Source organism: Crocodylus siamensis, chromosome 4, assembly GCF_052110815.1.
Source record: "Crocodylus siamensis isolate JL-2025a chromosome 4, ASM5211081v1, whole genome shotgun sequence".
NCBI classification, from domain to species: Eukaryota; Metazoa; Chordata; order Crocodylia; family Crocodylidae; genus Crocodylus; species Crocodylus siamensis.
In genome coordinates, this window is record NC_143398.1 from 219,530,230 (window position 1) to 219,554,251 (window position 24,022).

Genomic DNA, 24,022 nt, shown 5'->3' on the forward strand with positions numbered 1-24,022 from the left:
CTTGATTGTGAGTGAGGTAATCTTAGTTGTATGGTTGCTAGTGCTACGTTGATTATATAAGTGACTTGCCTGAATATTGAGGGGAACAGAAGAAGTGAGATTGTGATATTATGGTCCAGTTTCACCTGTAAAACACATTTTATCTATCCTATTCCCCCTTGGTCAAGTCTCTGTAAACCATTAGCCAGTGAACATCTGTAACATTCCTTCATCTTAGCCTGAAGATCAAAAGTCACAAAAAGGAGTTAGGAGGAGGAGGATCTACCTTTTTTTGTATTCAACCAGCCATTTTTTATATTAGGAGTTTTTCATGGACTCAGGCAGAGTAGGATCACTTTTGCCAGTGTAGGCCCTTTGGTGATGAAATGGGGTTTGGACCTAAGTGTTATAATTATCTGTACCATTTGCTGGTGAACCTCCTCCCTGAGGAAGCTAAGACAGAAATAGCAAGGAAAAGTGGTAGATCTTTCTAGAGTAATTGGTATAGACAGAGTCCATCTTTAGTTTTGTAGAGTCTGTCAGTGCTGAACTAACCCCATTGGAGAGCTGTAAGGGATGACCTCTGTCTGTTCTCTGATGTACATGAAAATCCTTCATTGATGCTGAATGTACTAATCTCCCTGTATCTTTTCCAGCTTGCATATAGGTCAGACCTAGAGTGGCTGAGAGGGATTGGGTGGTCCCCTAGTGGCTCGCTGGAAGACGAGAAGAATAAGAGGGCATCCCTCATCTTGAGTGACCATAAGTACCGGCAACACCCAGACACTCTTAAGTTTACTAGCCTTCTTGATTCTATGCCAATGGTCCTGGCAAAGCACAATTCTGTTATTATGGACCATGTAAGTCTCTTTATTTCAATGCAGATAAAGATATTTTAAGTAAAATCTTGTATTGTAACAGAATGGAGTTTATTTGGTTTGAATCTGAATATAGTTCTTGCATATTTGGAGTTTTTCTATCACCTAGGTAAATTTAATTTTAACAATCAACTCAACCATTGCTTAAATTTAAAATAAAACATGAATAAGTAATTAGCTTCAAAGTACATGCTTATTTTGAGATTGTTTCCTTTTCAGGGCATGTTGCATTTATAAATACAGTGATGATTACCACAGGCAATGGCAAGTTGTTAACTAATAGAGATATTTGTACACATCATTTGTGACTTTTTAGGTTATAGTAAATCCTTATAAATCTGCATTTCTGTATTTTCACAACATCAGCCCCCCATCCCCATTCAGATGTTTGCTTCTCTGGTTGAATAGCAGACACTGCAAGCAAGCATTAGAGCCTCAATATTTACGTCTCATATTTGTGAGCAAAGTATGCATCATTACTTCTAGCTAGCAAAGCTGAACTATATTTGTAAAAACTTGTGGCAAAAAGCTCCTAATACTAGATCATCCTGGACTGATCTACGTCAACTCAACCTGTGTGTGTCTACTTGTGTGCTTTACTGTTCAGCAGACTTGTTTGCTGTGCAGTATAACATCATTGTCTACATGTGCATGGCAGGTGGGCTGGTGTAAGTTAATTTACAGTGCTATCAGTTAGACTATCCAATGGAAGAGTAAATTTCTGCTTTTAAACACAAGTGTGGACAGTGATGCTGGGATTAGTTTAATCCTGCTCAAATTGCACTGGAGTTTATTCACTCACATTAATTGCACATGTAGATGCTCCCACTTTGCAGTAAATTTTGACCCAGTTAATATAAATAGCAAAACTCTCTCTGACTTGTAGAGCTAGGTTTCACTCAGCTGGCAGTACTGAACTGAAAAGTCCTAACCCAAGCAGGGCAAGGAGAGAAGGGTAAAGGGGTTATATGGGGAGGCTTGTTTCTTACAAGCCCCAAGGTGAAGCAGATGGCAAGCAAGGCCAGGCAGTAAGCCATGACAATGAGCAGCCGGAACACAAGGAGCAGGTGCTGCTGGCTTGTGTAGTAGTAGGGCTTGTATAACCACTTGTGGGCAGGGAGTGGTGGGCACTGCTCGCAGCCTACCTACTCTACCTTGTCCAGCAGTTAATGGCACCTCTTCATCATTGCTGGGTCTTGCAGCTGGCCAACTTCCACCCCTCCCTTGTTCCCTAAGTCAGCAGTACTGCTGCAGGCAGAGGCAGAAGCATGTCCGGGGTGCAGTCTGGTGGGAAAGACTACTGGGGTCAAATAAACCTTGCAAGGTGTGCGTTCAGTCTCCTTTTGAAGATCTCCAGGGTAGGTGCCTGCACCACCCCTGCTGAGAGTCTGTTCCACAGTTTGGTCACTGTTAAGTGTTACTGATACTGTTAAGTTACGTGTTGTTGATCTTTTTGTGTTTATTCAGACAATTGTATTTTGCTGTGGTGACTACAGTGTTCCCCATGATCCCACCAGCTTATCTCATTTGTTTGTTGCTTTTCAGCGTGCATATACAGAGGGTTGGAATAAAGATAAGACCAGCATTCACATCATGCCAGATACCCCAGATATCTTACTGGCCCAGCAGAACAAATTTAATTATAGTCAGGTAGGTGGGTTGCTTAAAAGTCATCTGAAACAAAATTAAGTAAAAAAAGGCCTTTCCTGAAACCTTTAACATGTATTTGTGATTCTTTTAGAAACTGTATAGACTAGCTATGGAAGAAGAGAAGAAGAAAGGCTATGACCTCCGGGTAGATGCCATTCCCATCAAGGCAGCTAAAGCTTCCAGAGACATCGCCAGTGATGTAAGTAGATGCAGAATCATGAGCGTTCTTTCTGAGATCTCATCATGATGATGCATGCAATTAAGGTAGGCAGCAGCAACAGAATTACGGGTTGGAAGGGACCTCAAGTCTATCTTCCTTGCATAGATGCAAGATGCACTGTCCTAAACCATCCTTGTCAAATGCTTTTTCAGCCTCTTCTTGCGCGTGTGTAATATAGGAAATACTATACCTTTCCTGGGCAGTTGCTTTCATTATACTACTGTTTTGATAGAAAGGAAGATATTTTTTCTCAGATTCAATCTAAAACTGTTTTTAGTTTTAATTCCAAATCCGGATTCCATATAAAACTCCATTTGCTGCAAGGGAGAAGAGTTGTCCGCCTTCTCTTAATGGCAGTCTTCTAAACAGACGAAAAGTTTTATATCTCCCATAATCTCCTTTTCTTGAAATTGAACATACCTCCTTTCCTCAGCTTTTCCTTTTAATGGCGTGTGTTTTAACACCTTTCCCTTTCTATCACTTGCATCTCACTCCACTACTCCACCTCTTTCTAAAATGTGAGCCTAAAAAGTGCCTATGTTGAATGTTATGATGTTGTCCAGTTTTCTAACTTATAAAGATTCTTCTGAATTCTACTCCTATCCTTCAAAATGGGATATGAGTAGGGGGTCTGCTATAGGTCACTAGATGAGAAGAATGAGCAGGATGAGTCTTTCTTCAGACAGCTAACAGAAGTTTCCAGGTCACAGGCCTGGGTTTCCAGGTCATGGGCCCAGGTTCTCATGGGGGACTTCAATCACCCTGATACCTGCTGGGAGGACAATACAGCAGTGTACAGGAAATCCAAGAAGTTTTTGGAGTGTGTTGGGGTCAACTGCCTGGTGCAAGTGTTGGAGAGGACAACTAGGGGCCCTGTACTTCTTGACCTGCTGCTCTCAAACAGGGAAGAATTGGTGGGGAATGTAGAAGTGGATGGCAGCTTGGGCAGCCGTGACCATGAGATGATTGAGTTCATCATCATGAGGAAAGGAAGAAAGAAGAGCAGCAGACTAAGGACCCTGGACTTCAGAAAAGCAGACTTTGACTCACTTAGGTAACTGAGAACAGGATCCCCTGGGAGGCTGTTGTGAAGGGGAAAGGAGTCCAGGAGACCTGGTTGTATTTTAAAGAAACCTTACTGAGGTTCCAGGAGTGAACCATCCTGTTGCACAAGAAGACTAGCAAGTATGGCAGAAGACCAGCTTGGCTTCGCAGGGAACTCTTCAGTGAGCTAAAGTACAACAAAGGAAGTTTACAAGAGGTGGGAACTTTGACAAATGACTAGGGAGGAGCATAAGAGTATTGCTTGGGCATACAGGGATGAAATCAGGAAGGCCAAAGTGCAGTTGGAGATGCAGCTAGCAAGGGATGTGAAGAGTAACAAGAAGGATTTCTACAAGTATGTCAGTAACAAGAGGAAGATCATGGAAAGTATGGGTCCTTTACTGAATGGAGGGATGCAACCTAGTGACACAAGATTTGGAAAAAAACTGAAGTACTCAATGCCTTGTTTTACCTCAGTCTTCACAGGCAAGGTCAGCTCCCTGACTATTGTACCTGGCAGCACAGTTTGGGAAGGAGGTGAGCAGCCAACAGTGGTGAAAGACTAAGTTAGGAACTATTTAGAAAAGCTGGACATGTACAGATACAGATTCTGTGGGGACAGATGCAATGTACTCAAGAGTGCTGAGGGAGTTAGCAGATGTGATTGCAGAGCTCCTGGCCATTATCTTTGAAAGCTCCTGGCATTTGGGAGAAGCCCTGGATGATTGGAAAGGAGCAAATATAATGCTCATCTTTAAGAAAGGGAAGAAGGAGGATCCAGGGAACAACAGACTGGTCAGCCTATCCTCAGTCCCTACACATGTCATGGAGCAGGTCCTCAAGGAATCCATTTCTAAGCACTTAGAGGAGGAGGTGGTGATTAGGAACAGTCAGCATGGATTCACCAAGAGCAAGTCAGGCCTGACCAACCTGACTGCCTTCTATGATGAGCTGACTGGCTCTGTAGATATAGGGGAAGCAGTAGACATGATATACCTTGAAGTTATGTGGATAATATGGACTATAAGGTGGATAGAAAACTGGTTGGATCATTGAGCTGAAAATCAATGGCCAACATGTAATTGGCAGCTGTTGTCAAGTGGAGTGCCCCTGGGGTTGTTCCTGGGGTCTGTCTTTTTCAATAGCTTCATCAACACTCTGGAAAATGGGATGGAGTGCACCCTCAGCAAGTTTGCAACCTGGGGGGGAGTAAGTAGATGTACTGGAGGGTAGGGCTAGGATTAAGAGAGACTTTGACAAATTGGGGGATTGGACCAAAAGATATATCACAAGGTTCAATAAGAACAAGAGTAACATCCTGAACTTAGGATGGAACAATCCCATGCACCAGTACAGAGTGTGGGCGACTGGCTAAGCAGCAGCTCTGCAGAAAAAGACCTGTGGGTTACAGTGGGCAATAATCTGAATATGAGCCAACAGTTTCATAGTTTCAAAGTTTCTAGGGTCGGAAGGGACCTGAGCAGACCCCCTGCCATCTAGTCCGACCCCCTGCCATGGCAGGAAAGAATACCAGGGTCAAACGACTCCAGCAAGATGTGCATCTAACCTCCTCTTAAAGACCCCCAGGGTAGGAGCCTGCACCACTTCTCTTGGGAGTTGGTTCCAGACCCTAGCCGCCCTGACCATGAAGTAGCGCCTCCTGATTTCTAACCTAAACCTACCCTCTGCCAGCTTGTGACTGTTATTCCTGGTCACTCCTGGCAGTGCTCGGGGGAACAATGACTCCCCCAATGCCTGCTGATCCATTGTTACGAAGTATGCCATTGTTACGAAGAAGGCTAATTGCATACTGAGTTGCACTAGTAGGAGTATTGCCAGCAGATCAAGGAAAATGATTCCTCCTCTCTGTTCAGCACTGGTGAGGCACATCTAGAGTACTTTGTCTAGTTTTGGGCCCCCCACTACAGAAAGAATGTAGATAAATTGGAGAGAATCCAGTGGAGGGCAGGAAAGATGGTGAGGGAGCTGGGTCACATTAGTTATGAGGAGAGGCTGAGGGAACTGTGTTTATTTAGTCTAGAGAAGGAAAGAGAAGACTGAGGAGGGATTTAATAGCAGCCTTCAACTACCTGGAAGGTAATTTTGCCAGAAAGACAATGGAGTTAGACTCTTCTTGGTGCTGGCAGACGACAGAGCAAGAAACAATGGTTTCAAGTTGCAGCAAGGGAAGTTTAGATTAGATATTAGGAAAAACAGGTTACCCAGAGAGGTGGTGGAATCTCCATCCTTGGAAGTTTTTAAGACTCGACTGGCCAAAGCCTTGGCTGGGATGATCTGGTTGGGTACAGTCCTGCTTTGAGCTGGGGTTGGACGAGATGGTCTACTGAGGTCTCTTCCAATGTTAATTTTCTATGATTCTGAAATGTTTGCAACTTCTAATTTTGTGTCATCCTTAGAATTGACCAGGAAACTCTAAGATCCAAGGCATTAATGAAAATGTTAAAAATCACTGGACTCAGAACAGACTCTGTGAAAACCTCTTAAAACCTCCTAAAACCTCCTGTCATCCAATTTATAGCAGTTACTCTTTTTCACAGTTATTCAGTCTCTTATGACTTTGCAAATGGCTCTGAAAGGTCTTCAGCCACTTTTCTCAACATTAATTGTGAGGGGCTGTGATTTAAAATTTACTGAAATTTATCTTAAGCTGTCTGATGTACTTTGTTATTGTGGTCCTCAGTCCTTCCTGTTCTTTGTCAATACTGAATTTGTTAGCTGCCTGGTTGGAGCTTTTTTGGTGTGAAGAATGAGGCTAAGTTGCCACTGAGCATCTCTGCCATCTGTGTCTTCTGTTAACAGCTCATCTTGGCTTTGGAGTAGTGTTCTTTCCTGTGTGACATATATACATAGAATACATGCTAGTTCTCTTTTATCTTCCTTACTAGGTGTATTTAATTTTTAATTTTTTTTTTTTTTGCTTTCTTGGTTTGGCCTCTGCAAGTTCTTTCAGTTCTTTGGTGTATATCCTACTCACCCTCCCTTTCAGTCACTGAATATTTTTCTGTTGATGCTGAGGTAACTAAGAAGCTCCTCACATAGTCATATGGTCCCCTGGGTGGTTCTGATCTTTCTGCTGAGTCAGAGTAGGTTCTTCTTGAATTTCCAATACTATATCCTTTATTATTATCAAGGAACAGAGCTTTCAAGAATAGAAGCTGGTGCAAGTGGCATAGTCCATTTGATGGGTCCTAAAGGAAGGGACCTACTTAATTCTCAGGGGCTGTCTCCAAATTTCACAGGCAGAACGTGGGCCCAGAGAGCAATTTCATGGGCAGAATGCATTAGTCCTGCCCCCCACTGCTGATCAATTGCAGCAGCTGTCCATCGTGCTGCCACACCCCCCACTGCTAATTGGTGGGTAGGGTCAGGGGCACATGATAGGCAGCCCTTGTAGACAATCAGTGATCCATTGTGGGGGTGGCAGCCATCTTGCCTGCAGCCCTTTGAGTGGGTAGCACCCCCCTCCCCTTCCACTGGGCTTCTACAGCACACTGAGGACTGTTGGCTCCCTCTGAGGAACCAGCATTTTCTTTTCCATAAGTTTGGGGGGGGTTTCTGTGGCTTTTGTGGATTTTGCAGGCATTGCCTAGATTTCACGGGCAATGCCAGATTTCTGTTGTCCTTGATGTGTTGAGGTATATGGAAAAAAAAGTCCTCTTTCTCCCCCATTAATTCAAACTGCCATTCATTATGTTGTAGTAATTGTTGCTCAGGAGCTCTAGCTGAATTAAGTTTTTGTTGTGGTTTAGGCCCCATCAGTCCTAATCAGACCATCTGCTCTCTGCTTGATTTAATTGAAACTGGTCTTGAAAACAAATGAGCTTGGTCCTGCAAATGACTAGACTTCTTGCAAAGGCCTTAACAGGCTTAGTCTGGACAAGAGGAGGAGGCACAAGTACAACTTGTGGTGACTTATCTCTAGTCATATGGAAAGCTCTTGCCTCTCAGACTGTCAGCTTTCTATGTCTATCAAAAATTGCAGGAAGAGCCAAGCCAAGGTCTGTGTTGAAGGCCTATGCAATATCAGCAGTTAACTAAGTTTGATACTAGTTCAGCAGCACTTTCCAATGATTCTTTCAGCTAGAATTGTCTAACTGCCCCAATCATTTATAATTTTCTGCCTTGCAGTGTCAAATTGCCAATGACAGTCTTTGTGTAAGACCATCAGAACTTTATGGAGACTGTTAGTCCAAGGTATTATGATGAGAAATGAGTTTTCCCTTCCTTGAAGCTTTTCAAAGATTTCAAAAATGTCTTTTTATACATTGGGAAGAGCCCTAGACATTTGAAAAATAAAACAATAGACATAACAATGAAAAAGAGAGAGAAGTATAGTGTTCTCCAACACAGAATAGCCAATAGTTTGGCTGTTGGATACGTGATGGGAAGTGGGAGAGACAGATTCTAGTGCAGAGTGTCATCCCAATGTCCTAGCAGTCAGAACCCAAATTTGCAGAATGGAACTTTCTTTGGTGTAAGGCTTTTAATTCTTAGCTAGCACTGAAGTCTTCTGAGAAACTAGTGTAACTGGTGTAACATATTTTTAGGATGTTTTCTTAACAATGAATACAGATAAATTTAATTTAATTTTTTTCTCCTACAGTACAGATACAAGGAAGGGTATCGCAAGCAACTGGGACATCACATTGGAGCCCGCAACATAGAGGATGATCCCAAGATGATGTGGTCAATGCATGTAGCCAAGATCCAGAGTGACAGGGAGTACAAGAAAGACTTTGAGAAGTGGAAGACCAAGTATAGCACCCCAGTGGACATGCTGTCAGTTGTTGTGGCCAAGAAAGGTCAGGAACTGGTCAGCGATATTGATTATAGACATCCTCTGCACCAGTGGACATGCCTGCCAGACCAGAATGATGTGATCCATGCTAAAAAGGCCTATGGCCTTCAGAGTGAGGTAAGTTGATCTTTTTCTTCTGACTTTGTGAATCTCAGAGTGCTGTCTGTACTGTAGTTTTGGTTCAGTGGGTGGGATAAAATAAAGGATATGTGTTTGAATAGTTGTTCTGTGAGGATTTTTGCTCCTATACAGTGGCTTGATGAGTATTTTTGGAAACAGTGCCAGTAGAAGTGAACCTGAAAACTGGCTATCTATTTCACATTTAGTAATTCACAGTTTATGACAAAATTCTGGTATCTTTTTGTACTACCTAGGGGTTAAGCATCTTGATTGAATGCTTCTTGATTGTGAGTGAGGTAATCTTAGTTGTATGGTTGCTAGTGCTACGTTGATTATATAAGTGACTTGCCTGAATATTGAGGGGAACAGAAGAAGTGAGATTGTGATATTATGGTCCAGTTTCACCTGTAAAACACATTTTATCTATCCTATTCCCCCTTGGTCAAGTCTCTGTAAACCATTAGCCAGTGAACATCTGTAACATTCCTTCATCTTAGCCTGAAGATCAAAAGTCACAAAAAGGAGTTAGGAGGAGGAGGATCTACCTTTTTTTGTATTCAACCAGCCATTTTTTATATTAGGAGTTTTTCATGGACTCAGGCAGAGTAGGATCACTTTTGCCAGTGTAGGCCCTTTGGTGATGAAATGGGGTTTGGACCTAAGTGTTATAATTATCTGTACCATTTGCTGGTGAACCTCCTCCCTGAGGAAGCTAAGACAGAAATAGCAAGGAAAAGTGGTAGATCTTTCTAGAGTAATTGGTATAGACAGAGTCCATCTTTAGTTTTGTAGAGTCTGTCAGTGCTGAACTAACCCCATTGGAGAGCTGTAAGGGATGACCTCTGTCTGTTCTCTGATGTACATGAAAATCCTTCATTGATGCTGAATGTACTAATCTCCCTGTATCTTTTCCAGCTTGCATATAGGTCAGACCTAGAGTGGCTGAGAGGGATTGGGTGGTCCCCTAGTGGCTCGCTGGAAGACGAGAAGAATAAGAGGGCATCCCTCATCTTGAGTGACCATAAGTACCGGCAACACCCAGACACTCTTAAGTTTACTAGCCTTCTTGATTCTATGCCAATGGTCCTGGCAAAGCACAATTCTAATATTATAAACCAAGTGAGTTTTCTATTAAACTATATATTCCATAAGCAGCCTGAATGTTAACATCTCCTTATTTTAAAGCAAATAGCATATTTAGAGTAACATTTTTCACCTGAAGTTTTTTATTTGTTTGCTTTGTATCTGAAAATTATTGTTGTGCATCTGGAGGTTTTCTTTCTCTGATTTAAATTACAGTTTTACAATAAATGCAACTATTGTTTGTGCTTAAAGCAAAACATCCATGAACAAGTAATTGGCTACAAAGTTCATAATTATATTGATGTTGTTATTAAACAGTTTTTAGTTAGGAAGAATTAAGCCCTGTGTTTCATTTTCAAAAGGTGTTGCATTTGTATGTGTGGTCATTAACATTGCACAGGAGAGTGTTCAACAGATAACTAATAAAAATATATAAATCCTCTGTGACTTTTCACATTACTACAAAGAAGCAAAGTTAAACTATCCTTGCAAAAATTATGGGCAATTTTCTTTTTGTGGCTCATCATCCTTGTTTTATTTATTTCATCTTAATCCAGATAATGCCAGGTTTAATCCTGGTAGTGAAATCTTTGCCCATTTGAAATCAGTGGCAAAAGTAACACAGAATTTACTAGGGCCAGTATGTCATAGTACGGTACAAATTGGATTTTTTATATATGTGAATCGTTCTCAGCCTAATTTGCTTGCAGAGAGTTTCTGAATTAAGGATGAGCCACTTGGGTGCTGTGGCTTTTACTTCAGATAATTCCACTTCTCCAGGCAGCTGGAACACAGCTGCAATCCTGTGCAGGTCAGTGGAGAAATGGCATCCTTTATCTGAAAGCTTCAGCAACCAGCTGGAACATCTCCACGTCTTGTACAGTTGTTTACTGCAGTTATACTATCTTTACTCAAGTATCACATTCACCTTTTCCCCAAAAATCAACCCTCAGAAATTAGGGTGCTTGTCTTAAAACAAGAAGCTGATTTTTCTTTACTGGGACAGAAGCATGGAGACAATGTACTGCAGCATGACTACCAGGTTTTCTGTGGGAAAGCAAGCAGGAGGGACAGAGTACAGTGTTAACCTTTCTACAGCCACTCTCATATTGGCATACATTTTTTGACTGAGCACCCAAAAACTGCTGGCCATATGAGAACAGCTCTAAGAAGGTTACCCCCAAAATCCATCCCTCCTGTTGGCTGTCAGCTTCTCTCTGGGATAGCAATTGTGCATTGCAGCCTGTCCTTGAAAGACCAGCTCTAGGCTAGAACTCTGGAAAAATGTTTTTTCTATAGCATGTCTTTTAAAAATAATGTTTGAATCTTATTTGGGGGTATTTGATATGCAAGATTACAGCTTGTTTACAGACCCTCATTTTGGCAGGTAGGTTAAGAATCTAGCTTTCACTGCATTTAACTTAAAAGATTCCACTGAACTATGAGAGGGAGCCTTTCATTTGCCAACTAGAAGAATCCAGTGGCTGTGGTTCACCAGGACAGTGAGGATGAGCAACTCAGCTCTCATTTTAGGTTAGGGATTGTTACTCTTGGCTGCATGAAATATTAAATATTGTTGATCTTATCTGTGCTTATTCAGTTAGAATTATCTTTCATTGTGCTAACTACAGAGATCTCTCTGATTTCTACCATCTTATCTCACTTACTTTTTGCTTTTCAGCGTGCATACATAGAGGCTTGGAATAAAGATAAGACCAACATTCATATCATGCCAGACACCCCAGAGATCTTACTGGCCCAGCAGAACAAACTGAATTATAGTCAGGTAAATGGGTGGCTTGAAGATTAAAAGCCAGTGGATATTCAATTTAGGTGTAAAAATGCCTTCCTTGAAATATTTAATGAATATTTGTGATATTTTTAGAAACTGTACAGGCTTGCCATGGATGAGGACAAGAAGAAAGGTTATGATCTCAGGGTAGATGCCATACCCATCAAGGCAGCAAGAGCTTCTAGAGATATTGCTAGTGATGTAAGTAAATGCTTTTTATACTTCTAAAGACCTCAACTTGACAGTGCATAATTAATGCCTAACTCATTAATACAAATAGATCAAGCAAAGCATCATTCAAATCATGAGTACCAATGCACACAGAATAATTTATCTCCTGCATTTTCTTTAGTTCTTTCAATCAGTTATCTGTGTATGGAGCTTACCAAATTTGGTTGTACATTTTGGAGAGTTTTTATTGGATAATCTGAGAACCATGAGACCCATCTGTCCTTTTCACAGAGTTTTAATTTTAGTAGACCTTACTGTCAATTTTTTCTCAATACTTTTAATTTCATTAATCATTCTGTTATTGTGTAACTTCTCGTTACCTGTCAGTTAGTAATTTACCCAGTAGCGTTTACTTTTAATTAAGACTGTTATTTGAAAATAGGTATGTATATAGTTTTGTCAGCCCCTTGGTCTGGACTAAAGGATGAGGCAATATCTGATGACTTCTCCTTAGTCATAGGGAGTATTACTCATTCCAAGGGCTGCCAGATTTTCCTGACAATAACCAGAGGAAAAGAGAAGCTATATATGCATTCCTAGATAACAAGTTTAGTTTGAGTGTATAATTTTTTTTCTGTTGATCCCTCCAGACAGAATTGTTTTTATTAGCCCTATCAGTAGGAACCTACTGAATTCAAGGTAGAAGTGGGCCGTACAGCTTCTCCTTTAATCTTGTAATTAAAGGTTCCCTCACACACTACTGGCCAGGCGACAAAAATGGCACTATATTTAAAACCACGGTTTTTGCCTCCCTGCTGATGAGGAGTGAGCAGCGGGGCCCCTCCACCAATTGGTGGGGGGAAGAAGAGGGTATGCCGGGGAACCTGCAAAGTTACAGTAGGTGGTCTGCAGTCCCATTCCACTTCTAATTTGGCAGGTCCCAACCTATCAGTTATACTTTTTGTGTTGTTTCTGTACAATTGCCAGTGAAGTGGTAGTATGTTTTTAAGAACATCCTAATCCTGTGGAGACTGTTGCTGATGGATAAAGTTTGGTATGAAATGAATTTCTTTTGCCTGTGTACATTTTCTTGATCTTATAAATTTTCTGTTGTGCATTGAGATGAGTTCTAGACCCTTCAAATTTTATTGCATAAAAATAATATGAGGGAGAAATGGAAGACCATCTTTTACCCCAGAGAAGGCAGTAATTTGAAGGTCAGTACACTTTCTGGAAGGTTGGAGACAAGATCTAATAGAGTCATACAAATATATTAACAATCAAAAATGAAATGTCCTGAACTGGATCTGTGTTCACATAAAGACCTTGATGTTCTTGCTTTGCAATGAAAGTTTCTAAGTACTGTAATTGGGTACTTGAGGAAAGTTTCTTATTGGATAAAGGAGCTAAAGCTGAAACTTGTTGATTTTATTTATATATTTGTTATACAGTATAGAAGCAAAAAAGGTTATCAGAAGTTCTATTGAGAGGCTTAATCCATAGAAAGGACGTTAAATGTGTAAGCTCATGCCATTACTTCAATAAAGTACCTTAGAAACATCCTGAGAGTTATAGATCATAAATAATCTTGGAGAGTTTATTGTCAGAGCTATTTTAAATTAATAAATACAGTGGATTTTTTGTTAAAGGAGTATACTGTTTTGATTTTTATTTTAGTACAAATACAAAGAAGGGTATCGGAAGCAGGTTGGTCACCACATTGGAGCCCGCAACATAGAGGATGACCCCAAGATGATGTGGTCAATGCATGTAGCCAAGATCCAGAGTGACAGGGAGTACAAGAAAGACTTTGAGAAGTGGAAGACCAAGTATAGCACCCCAGTGGACATGCTGTCAGTTGTTGTGGCCAAGAAAGGTCAGGAGCTGGTCAGCGATGTTGATTATAGACATCCTCTGCACCAGTGGACATGCCTGCCAGACCAGAACGATGTGATCCATGCTAAAATGGCCTACGATCTACAGAGTGATGTGAGTGCTGTTTGAAAGAGCTTAAGGGGTAATCCCTCTCTTTTTTTTGTCTTTCAAGGATTTGAAGCCATTGTTAATATGTAGTTCTGTATTGTAATAAGACGAGCTACATTGAGGCTTTGAAAGGAAAATGCACACATCTATCACAAAGACGTACTACACAGTTATTTTACCTGTACAACATAAGGGCATCAGGGAAATAGTGGGCTATTGTCAGTGGTGCTACAAATTATAGAGATTCATTGGCTCTAGGGGTGGATCCAGGGAGGGTGCAGTGGTGCAGTTGCAACCCTGTTTGATTGCTGGTCCAGCCAAACTCTAACTAAAAACTTTAACTTGGGTGTAGTAATATTAACTCAGGTGTGTAAGTTAGTGACAGTGAAGTACTGGAAGCATTGTCAGGAGGCTCAAGAAGTCTAGATTTTGTTTTATGAATCTGATTAAGAAAATACAATTAGCTATAATAACTACAGGACTATTAATACAATATTTTATTATTTTTACTGTTTTTGCCTGGTTTGTAGTGTTTTTCTAAACTTTATATATCATATAGCAAATTAGTGAACATTTTAATAGTTATATCTGTTTTTGTTTTGATCTTAAATAAAATATATAGTGCTAGTCCCTTAGCATATTAGTATCGAATCTTATTTGCCTTTCATTGGATAAAAATATGTGTTGTTTCATAATGTGTTGTGTGACATGCCACATCATCTGCACTCCCCTTTTCAGAATTCTAGATCCACCTGTGATTGACTCCTTTGTCCATCTGAGGTGGTAGCCTAGTAAACTGTGTAAATAGTGGTGTTAGTGAAATGATGGATTTGTTTCTTTGTTCTTCTGAAAGCTATGCATAGGCTTCCATTCTCCCACTTCAGTACCTGAACTCACAGCTCAAGGAGACAGTATGGAATTCACATTATTATCAATTCAAGTCTGTCAGCTTTCAAGAATTGTGGAAACCCCATATTTTCTCTCAAGCTTTTTGCCTCATGGTTTTGAGAATGGGGGATATACAAAGAAGGTGGGGGGCAGGATAATTTGAATCTGTGTCATGGTTGGACGGCTGAGGGCAGCAGCAAAAACAAGGCAAGGGAGTTCTCTGCCTACAGAGCTGGAGCACCGGTTGTACAAGATGTTGTGAGATGTTTAATTTGGAGCACTAGCTAAACCATATCATTTGTATTTGTAACAGAACACCTATAAATCAGATCTGCAGTGGTTGAGAGGCATTGGTTGGGTCCCCATTGGTTCCCTGGATGTTGAAAAAGCCAAGAAGGCTGGAGAGATCTTGAGTGATAAATTATACCGTCAGCCTCCAGACCAATTCAAATTTACCAGCGTGACTGATTCTCTAGAACAGGTCTTGGCCAAGCAGAATGCAGAAACAATGAATAAGGTGAGTCCTAAGTTTTGGGCAAGGTATCAGTACTACAAACCATTAATGGCAACAATTCCATTCTTGCCTAATCAGCAATTAATTTGTTTTTTACCAAAATATGTATTAGTGCTCTTTGATTATTATGTATCAATGAGCAATATAATCAATGAGCTGTAGCATATGCTTTATGCTTTACCAGTGGCAGGTTAGGATGCTATGTCTTACGTTGTGTCAGGGTTGACTGTGTAGATTTGCTAAGAGGTTAGACAATGGATTTGTATATAATGGTTTGATATAAATCCAGGCAGGGGGCTGGATTAACGACCTCTCAAGGTCAGTTCCAGCTCTTCTTCTCTGTGATTCTCTGAATTAATAAAATAACTGGAATATAATATAAAATTCCATACATTAAAATAATTCTACACCTTAAAATATAATATTGGAAAACATGAACTTGTATTGACCTGAGGGCCTGATCTAAACCCCAGTGAAGTAATCAGGAGTCTTCCTCTTTGAATCTGACCCTTTGCATATAATATATAGACTTTTGTGTATAGGAATAGCCTGCAGTGGAAAACCTGCAAACCGGGCATCCTTTTTTCAAATGTAAGCCCTTCCAGAATCTTAACCTAGAAGGAAACAGTAGGAAATAGTACAAAGAAGAGGATGTAGAAACTCCTTTTTCTAGAATAATTAAGACTATGTTGGTCAGAATTTGAAGTAATTAAAAAAATTTCTTTGTGGTTTATGAACTGTTCAAATGTACAGCACCATGTTCTTTATTCCTGTGGGTTTAATATGCTTTCTGTCACTTGCAGCGTTTATATACTGAGGCCTGGGATAAAGATAAGATTCAAATCCACATTATGCCTGACACGCCAGAGATTACATTGGCAAGACAGAACAAGCTCAACTACAGTCAGGTGACCAATCAGTTTCTATCATCAGAATGTTTTAAATATCTAAATGTAATACTGTTGTGTCACAGTTGCTCCACACGTATCAGCTTGGAATATATATAGTAGTGTTTTAATTTGTCACCTAAATTTACCCCAAATGATTGACATAAAAATGTTCTATCTAGACAGTCACCCTTGAGCCTGATTGTGGGACCTTGAGTCATGTAGGTAAACAGTGTTCAAAGAATGGTCCCATTAACATCAGTGGGACTGATCTTACCAGTAAGTATTCACTGTCATGAGTTAAACATCTGCAGCAGGAATCTTTATTAAGACCTGATCCTATGAAATACTGAGTGTTTCCCAGGGAACTGTTGATTTCCCATCTTGTTGCAGGTAATTAATTCTGAAAAGATTTTAAATTAGCTCTCACATTTGAAAATATCAAAAAAATTGTTTCTAACTTGACTCCTAAAAACTAGGGCCTACTATACAGCATAAGTGGGTGTGTCCAGATGAGCATGCAGTTTGAGGCACCGCAAACAGCACATGATTCATGTGCAACTGTGTCCTTTGCTGCAAATTTGTAGCTCAATGTCAAAATTTGATACTGGGAACTTCTGGTATAAAAAAGAATGGAAGTAAAAGTGTGGCATGGTGCATGCTCCAAGAGTGTGTGCTGGAGCAACTGGAGGTTGGGTCCTCTAGGAAGACACTTTGACTGCCGACCAGAGTATCTCCCCTCCTCTAGGTCCGTCCTGGCTCCTCCAGCACACTGGCAGCTGGGAGAAGTGAGGAATGGGCAGTTTGTCCAAAGTTGGGAATTTTGTCTCACACCGCAGCACACATGCAGGTGTGCCAGAAGTAGCAGCACATATTTCTGCCTTTACTTTTTGTGCCACTGCAAGCACACATCTCTGCATCTGGGGATGTGGTCAATGAGGACAAATATTGAAACCTCAATGAGAGGTCGTGTTGGACTAAGTTTTCATTAATGTACAGTGGAGGAGTGGTCACTAAAAGTGTGTTTTTAAAATGTCTATTGAACTTTATGTTTGCCAAAGAAAGAGACAGATCAGTGATTCTCAATTAGAATGGTGGATGGGTCGATATCAACCTGGAAAGATGTGAGCAGTGGAGTCCCACAAAGTTCAGTCCTTGGATCAGTGCTATTCAGTGTCTTCATTGACTTGTATGAGGGTGTGGAGAGCACCCTGTCCAAGTTCACAGATGATACCAAATTATGGGGCAAAGTTAATAAAGCAGAGCGTAGGGAATGGATCCAAATGGATTTGGAGAACTTGGAAAAATGGGCAGAATGAAATAGAATGAAATAGGATGTAGTTCAACAAAGCCAAGTGCAAAGTGCTGCACCTGGGCAAAAAAGAACCACCAACACACTTACAGGCTGGGGGATGACCTTCTCAGCAGCACAGCAGCAGAAAGGGATCTTGGAGTCCACTATGACTCCAAGATGAACACGAGTCGTCAATGTGATGAAGTGATCAACAAGGCTAACCGCACTTTATCGTGCATTAGCAGATGCATGACGAACAGGTCCAGGGAGGTGATGCTTCCCCTCTGTGGCACTGGTCAGGCTGCAGTTGGAGTAGTGCATCCAGTTTTGGGCACTGCACTTCAAGAGGGATGCGGAGAATCTTGAGAGGGTTCAGAGGAGGGCCACTCATATGGTCAGAGGCCTGCAGGCAGGGAGAGACTCAAGGCCCTAGGAGGAGAGACTGAGGGACCTAGATCTCTTCAGCTTTTGCAAGAGAAGACTGAGAGGTGATCTTGTTGTTGCCTATAAATTCATCAGGGGAGGCCAGCAGGGAATAGGAGATGCTCTATTTACTAGGGCATCCCCTGGAGTAACTAGGAACAATGGCCACAAATTGATGGAGAGCAGATTTAGGATGGATATTAGAAAGAACTTGTTTACAAGAAGTGGTTGCCAGAATCTGGAATAAGCTTCCAGAGGAAGTGGTGCTCTCCTCTACCCTGGGAGTCTTCTAGAGGAGACTGGACAAACACCTATCTGGGATCATTTGGCCCCAGTGCTCTTTCCTGCCCAGGACTTGATGACCTACTGAGGTCCCTTCCAACCCTAACATCTATGAATCTGTTAATTAGGGTTTAGGGAGATGTAAGAAGATAAACAAATAAGTGCAGGCTCAGGCTTGTCTCTGCCTGGGCTCATTGCCTACCCAGCCCCTGCCTGACCCCTTGCAAAGAGGTAAGCACTGTAATATACAACTTAGTTTTTTAAATTGGGCATCACTCAAAAATTACGGAGATGTGTCGAGTAAGTGGTGCCTCCAGGCCAAAAAAGTTGAGAACCATTGAAATAGACAAATGGCACCCTCATTGGCCCAGATCTTCAATTGTCTTATTATAATAACAGCTAATCTGCTAACACTTTACCTAAGAAAATTAAACCAAGTTACATCTGAGTAAGTCAGCACATAATTATTCTCTCTTATTCTGATCAAATAGCTTTGCACAGAATACAATATAAGGAACCTACTGCGTTTTAACTGTGTTTATGTCTATTTCCAGAGTCTGTATAAACTTGCCATGGAAGAGGCAAAGAAGGAAGGTTATGATTTGCGAAGTGATGCTATCCCCATCAAGGCAGCCAAAGCATCCAGAGAGATTGCTAGTGATGTAAGAAATTACTTTTTGTTTCTTTGTAGGCTGACTCTGAATCTTCATATTCTGTAAATTATTATTCAGGTTCTCCAAAATGCCTATTGATTAACTGATGAAGATTTATCTAATAAAATTGCTGTAAATGAAAGTTGAAAGTTAAGAATAAAAATAGGGACATATAAGTAGACTGATTTAGATTCATAGGCACAAAATAAAGATCTGTCAAACTGCACAATTTTAACCAAAGAATCATGTTTCATTAACTAATTCTCTACCTCTTGAATATAGTATAGACATATCACAATTATTGCAAAAAGCTAAATTTTTAAATTCATTCCATCTTAGCCTGCTTGTTACTTACTTCATTCACAGATCTAATCCATAGAAAGGATGTTAAGTGTGTAAGCTCATGCCATAACTTCAGTAAAGTACCTCAGAAGCATCCTGAGAATTATAGATCATAAATAATCTTGAAGAGTTTATTGTCAGAGCTATTTTAAATTAATAATTACAGTGTTTTTTTGTTAAAGGAGTATACTGTTTTGATTTTTAGTACAAATACAAAGAAGGGTATCGGAAGCAGGTTGGTCACCACATTGGAGCCCGCAACATAGAGGATGATCCCAAGATGATGTGGTCAATGCATGTAGCCAAGATCCAGAGTGACAGGGAGTACAAGAAAGACTTTGAGACGTGGAAGACCAAGTATAGCACCCCAGTGGACATGCTGTCAGTTGTTGTGGCCAAGAAAGGTCAGGAGCTGGTCAGCGATGTTGATTATAGACATCCTTTACATGAATGGACCTGTCTGCCAGATCAGAATGATGTCATCCAAGCTAAGAAAGCTTATGATCTACAGAGTGATGTGAGTACCTTATGCATATAAATATATTCAGCAAGCCTTATTTTATCTTGAGATAAATGTATGAAGTGATATGAGTACCTTTTCTATTTCCATTCAAGGAGAGGAATGCACTTGATAGTGTACTTAGATGACAAAAGGCATAGCTGTGGAGGAAAATTTCCCAGTAAAATCTCAAGCATGGTGAATCTCACTTGCTTTTCAGATTTTGCATCAAAATGAATCTCAGATCATAACCATTTAAAGACTTGACTGCTTGTTGAAATTTAATCAGATCTGACCTGATTTATGATTTAGTATTGAAACTGTATTTAATTCTTAGGGTCAGATTACGTTCTACCAATTAGACATACAAGTGGACTTAGGTCCCTAAGTGCAAGTCTGTTCCACCCGGAGTCCTTGAAACACTATTAATAAACAATATATAAGTTAATATACATTCTTCTCCTTCTTGCTGTCTTTTTGTGATTCAGCATTAAGGGTCATGTGATGGTAGATGCATTCAGGCATTTTCAGAGATGGAATAGAACCACACAGAGGGTAGAAACAGATGTTGCTTGACATTGCATTTGTGCCCCTATAAAAAAATTTATGACAGCAAAAGTGATGAGCAAATAGATGTCCCTACCCTTTGTCTTGCCACACCAGTGGCACAATAAGACATAATGATAAATGTTGTTGCTTTATTTCTACAGATGTTTGTTTGCTCTGTGGTGGGCTTGGGGGTCCTCCAGAACACCTGCCTGGCTTTTCCCTGTTACAGAGAGCCACTCTGGGGAATATTGGAGCACCTCTCTATAAACAGGAAAGTTGGGGTTCCCCACTTATGGAGACATACCTTGGGATCTCCATAGTGGGGAAAGCCTACATGTGTTCTTGTGTGGAGACATGGGACCTGTGGAATCCCCATTGTCCTGTACACTGGAAACACTGGAACCTGCTTACCCAGACCTCCCCCAGAATTTGTGGGGACTCAAGTGTGGAAAACCCCACATTCCTTGAGGAGAAAGCTCCACATTCCCTGCTTACTTAGGCGCATCCCCAGAGTTCCCAGGGATGGGTCTGGGTAAGCAGGAAAAGCCAGGCAGGTGGCTTGAGAGGTCCAGCCCTGCTTGGGAATTTGGGGGGTTTATAGGACAGAGCCACTCAAGGCTCAGGAGAACACAAGGCCTGTTGTCCCACACCATCAACAGGGGTCACAGGGTCAAGGGGTGACATGTATTGCCCAAGGAAGTGGATCAGCTGTGCCACAGTACATCACTACACATCTGATCTGCTTCATTTAGTGACATTTCTAGCTTTAGGTTCCTAAGTCAACTTAGATGTCCAATAGGTGGAATAGAATCTGCCGCTTTAATTACTCATGGTTTTGATGTGAATTCAGATGAAATGCAGGGTTTTCATCTAAGGTGTGCTTTTATGATTTGGTTTTTATATGAACGAGAAATTAGAAGTGAAACTAGCGACTGGTAAACTTGAACCGATGTATATCAAATACCAGGAATAAAGATAATACATACCTTCAGCAAAGCAAAATTGCTAATCGTCAAGCTCTTCCAGTACTGTCACTAAAGCTAAAGTTGAGAAATAGAGTAAGTAATATCATAATAATGTTTTAACTGGAGAAAACCTGGCTCAAAAGAATAAGTACAAAACGTAGTAAATGGCAGGTTGTGGAAGGAAAGAAAGCACAAAGTCTGGAGATAAAGGAAGCATTCTCATATGTAGCTAAGGATAGAGTGCAGAGAATGTAATGAGAGAAAAAAGAGACAAAAGCAGAGCAGAGCTGTGTGAAAAAGAGTTGTGTTTGATAAAACAAATGGATTTACTACTATAACAGGACAGCATTGGCTGAATCTCTGAGTTTAATTTAGGACTGAAAGACTTGAGATGAGTTTCAAACATGGCTCTTTTACAAGGTATTTCTTTTCACCGATGCATATGGTGGGTGAAATCTCGGTTCTGGTGAAGTCAATGGTAATTTTTCCTTTGTTTTTAGTAGGTCAGTATTTCACTCTCAGGCCCAGTCTGTATTTTCTGCAGAACAGCAATATTTTTTGTTGCTCTTGTCATGTATCGTATGTTTTACTCACAGCTTTGTAACTGTTCAGTAGTGGTAAAATTCTGCTATTATTTACTGGGTTCTTAGTTTTAAGATGTCAACTGATGAATTCCTTATGTATTTATTAACAGAATTATTACAAATCAGATCTCCAGTGGCTCAGAGGAATTGGTTGGGTCCCAATTGGTTCTCTGGATGTTGAAAAAGCCAAGAAGGCTGGAGAGATCTTGAGTGATAAAATATACCGTCAGCCTCCAGATCAGTTCAAATTTACTAGTGTGACTGATTCTCTAGAACAGGTCTTGGCCAAGCAGAACGCAGAAACAATGAATAAGGTGAGTCTTCATATAAAAGTAGCATATCAGTACCACTCTACTAACCAACAGAAATAGAAAATTAGGAACACTGATGTTCAGATTTGGAGACCATCTGATACAGACACAAAGCAACAGCTACATCATGTTTTAACAGGCACTAATGAGGACATATTAAGGATGTATCACATCTGTTTAGCTATTTTATATATTTTTGCCATATGTACGTTGCATCTTCCTGGTTTTCCTGAGGATCCTGGTTTTCTCTTTTTAATAATCACAGATTCCCTGATTTTAAAACCAAAAACCTGTGTTTTTCTGCAATTAAAATGAAACGCTATTTTATGTGTGTGTGTGTGTGTGTGTATGTATATATATGTATGCATGTATCGATTGAACACAATGTTTTATAGATATATTTATAATTTTAAAGCAATTTGGAAGCCTACCAGTTTCTCAATCACTATAATAAAATAAATTCTAAGGGCCTATACATTTTGGCATTTGATGTTGGGTTTTTTATCATGGAAAATCAGTGTTCCCTTTGCCCCCTTTGCTCACCAGGATGTGGATCCAACTGCAGCTGTTCCCCCTGCTGTTTTGTGGTGCTGAGTAGCCCTGATGTGCTGGTGCTCTGCCCCTGCCCATGCCGTTGCCCCTCACTCCCAAGCCACAGCTTTCCTGAGCCCTGCCAGTGTCCCTTCCTCCAAACTCACAGCCTTTGTCCCTGCCAGTGCCCCTCATTCTGGACCCACAGCTCTCCCAGCCCTGCTGGTGCCCCTCACTCTCAACCAGCTGCCCCCCTGCCTCCAGTCCCCCCACCCTCCTTGTCTGAAGAAGGGAGTGGGTATGTGGGGAAGGTGAGGGGGGGCACAGGTGATACAGTGGAGTGGTGGGGGGGGGTACATGCCCCCTGAGACTTCTGTGCCCACAGTGCAGGGCTGCAGCTGGGCTGGACCAGCTCCAGGCAGGAGCTGCCTCTGCAGCTTAATGGGTGGGACCTGGTACTGGAGGAAGAACCATGCCAGCATGCTGACATGTGAAAGTAACATCAGCAGTGGTGGTGGCGTGGAGTTGTGCCCTGTGTTGCTTCCTGGCTTCTGCCCAGAGCTAGTCTGGCCTGGCTGCAGCCCTGTGCCCCACCATGGGCGCAGAAATCTTGAGCATGTGCTTCTCCCTGCCATGTTGCCTGTGTCCCTCCCCACCTCCCCAACAGACAGCCTGTGCCTGTTTCTCCCTTCCCTGCCCCCCCCACCAATGCATGGCCAGTGGCCCTCCTCTCCACATGGGGATACTCCACCCCATCTTGCCCCTGCCCCCTATAGACTTACCTGGAGGGAGCTGGGAGAGCTGCTCTCTTCTGCTGCCTGGCTGCCACGTTCATGTGCATGTGACGCCCCTGCTTCCGCTCACCCTCTTCCTGCTCCCCGCAGCCCTTTGCAGGCTGGAACTCAGCAAGCCTGCACAGGGAAACCTCTGGTTTCCCACATTTTTCTCCTTTAAAAGGGAAAAACTGTGGTCTGGAAAAGCTCAGATACCTGTTCATTAAGCACCTTAGACTTTCCTCAACCATTCATTGTCCTGAAGGCATGTAAATAATTTCCAAAGATGACTACATTTCCACAGATAAATTCTCTATGATTATACTAGGTGGTTTTTTCCTGAGTAAGGATGGAGAAGTTTCATGATGCTTTAGACAGATACTGTGTCATAAATGAATATCAGGTACAGGCCCTATACTCAGAAATAACAGAAATCTCTTTGTTTATTCCTTCTAAGCGCTTATATACTGAAGCATGGAATAAAGACAAGACTATGATTCATGTCATGCCTGACACACCAGAAATCATGCAAGCAAAGCTCAACCAAATACTCTACAGTGAGGTGGGTAAAAGTAAAAGGCTGAAGTTGTAGTAAAAAGTACTATGTAATCATTTCTGACTTTTAAGTCAGTATGATAGCATAGTACATGTATATAATCCCAAATAGCTAACTAAGTTAATAAAGTCAGGATTCTTTATTTTGCTGTCATTTAATAATTTTTTATTTAGTATGACACTAGAAACTTATTGTATGGTAAACTACATGCATTGGGAAATTCAGTTTTTTC

The 24,022-nt window shown here is 41.1% G+C and overlaps 1 protein-coding gene across 31 annotated transcripts in view; it reads left to right on the forward strand.

Annotated features, from left to right (window-relative positions):
- The window catches only part of NEB (nebulin), a 207,472-nt gene that overhangs the window by 85,515 nt on the left and 97,935 nt on the right, over positions 1-24,022 (forward strand). For all 31 annotated transcript variants that reach the window (XM_090045755.1, XM_090045724.1, XM_090045725.1 and 28 more), the window contains exons 55-68: positions 636-839; positions 2,403-2,507; positions 2,599-2,706; positions 8,396-8,707; positions 9,626-9,829; positions 11,475-11,579; positions 11,679-11,786; positions 13,434-13,745; positions 14,941-15,144; positions 15,945-16,049; positions 18,582-18,689; positions 19,228-19,539; positions 21,730-21,933; positions 23,692-23,796. In XM_090045755.1, coding sequence (XP_089901881.1) covers positions 636-839; positions 2,403-2,507; positions 2,599-2,706; positions 8,396-8,707; positions 9,626-9,829; positions 11,475-11,579; positions 11,679-11,786; positions 13,434-13,745; positions 14,941-15,144; positions 15,945-16,049; positions 18,582-18,689; positions 19,228-19,539; positions 21,730-21,933; positions 23,692-23,796 — 2,496 coding nt within the window. The remainder of the gene's footprint in view (positions 1-635; positions 840-2,402; positions 2,508-2,598; positions 2,707-8,395; positions 8,708-9,625; positions 9,830-11,474; positions 11,580-11,678; positions 11,787-13,433; positions 13,746-14,940; positions 15,145-15,944; positions 16,050-18,581; positions 18,690-19,227; positions 19,540-21,729; positions 21,934-23,691; positions 23,797-24,022) is intronic.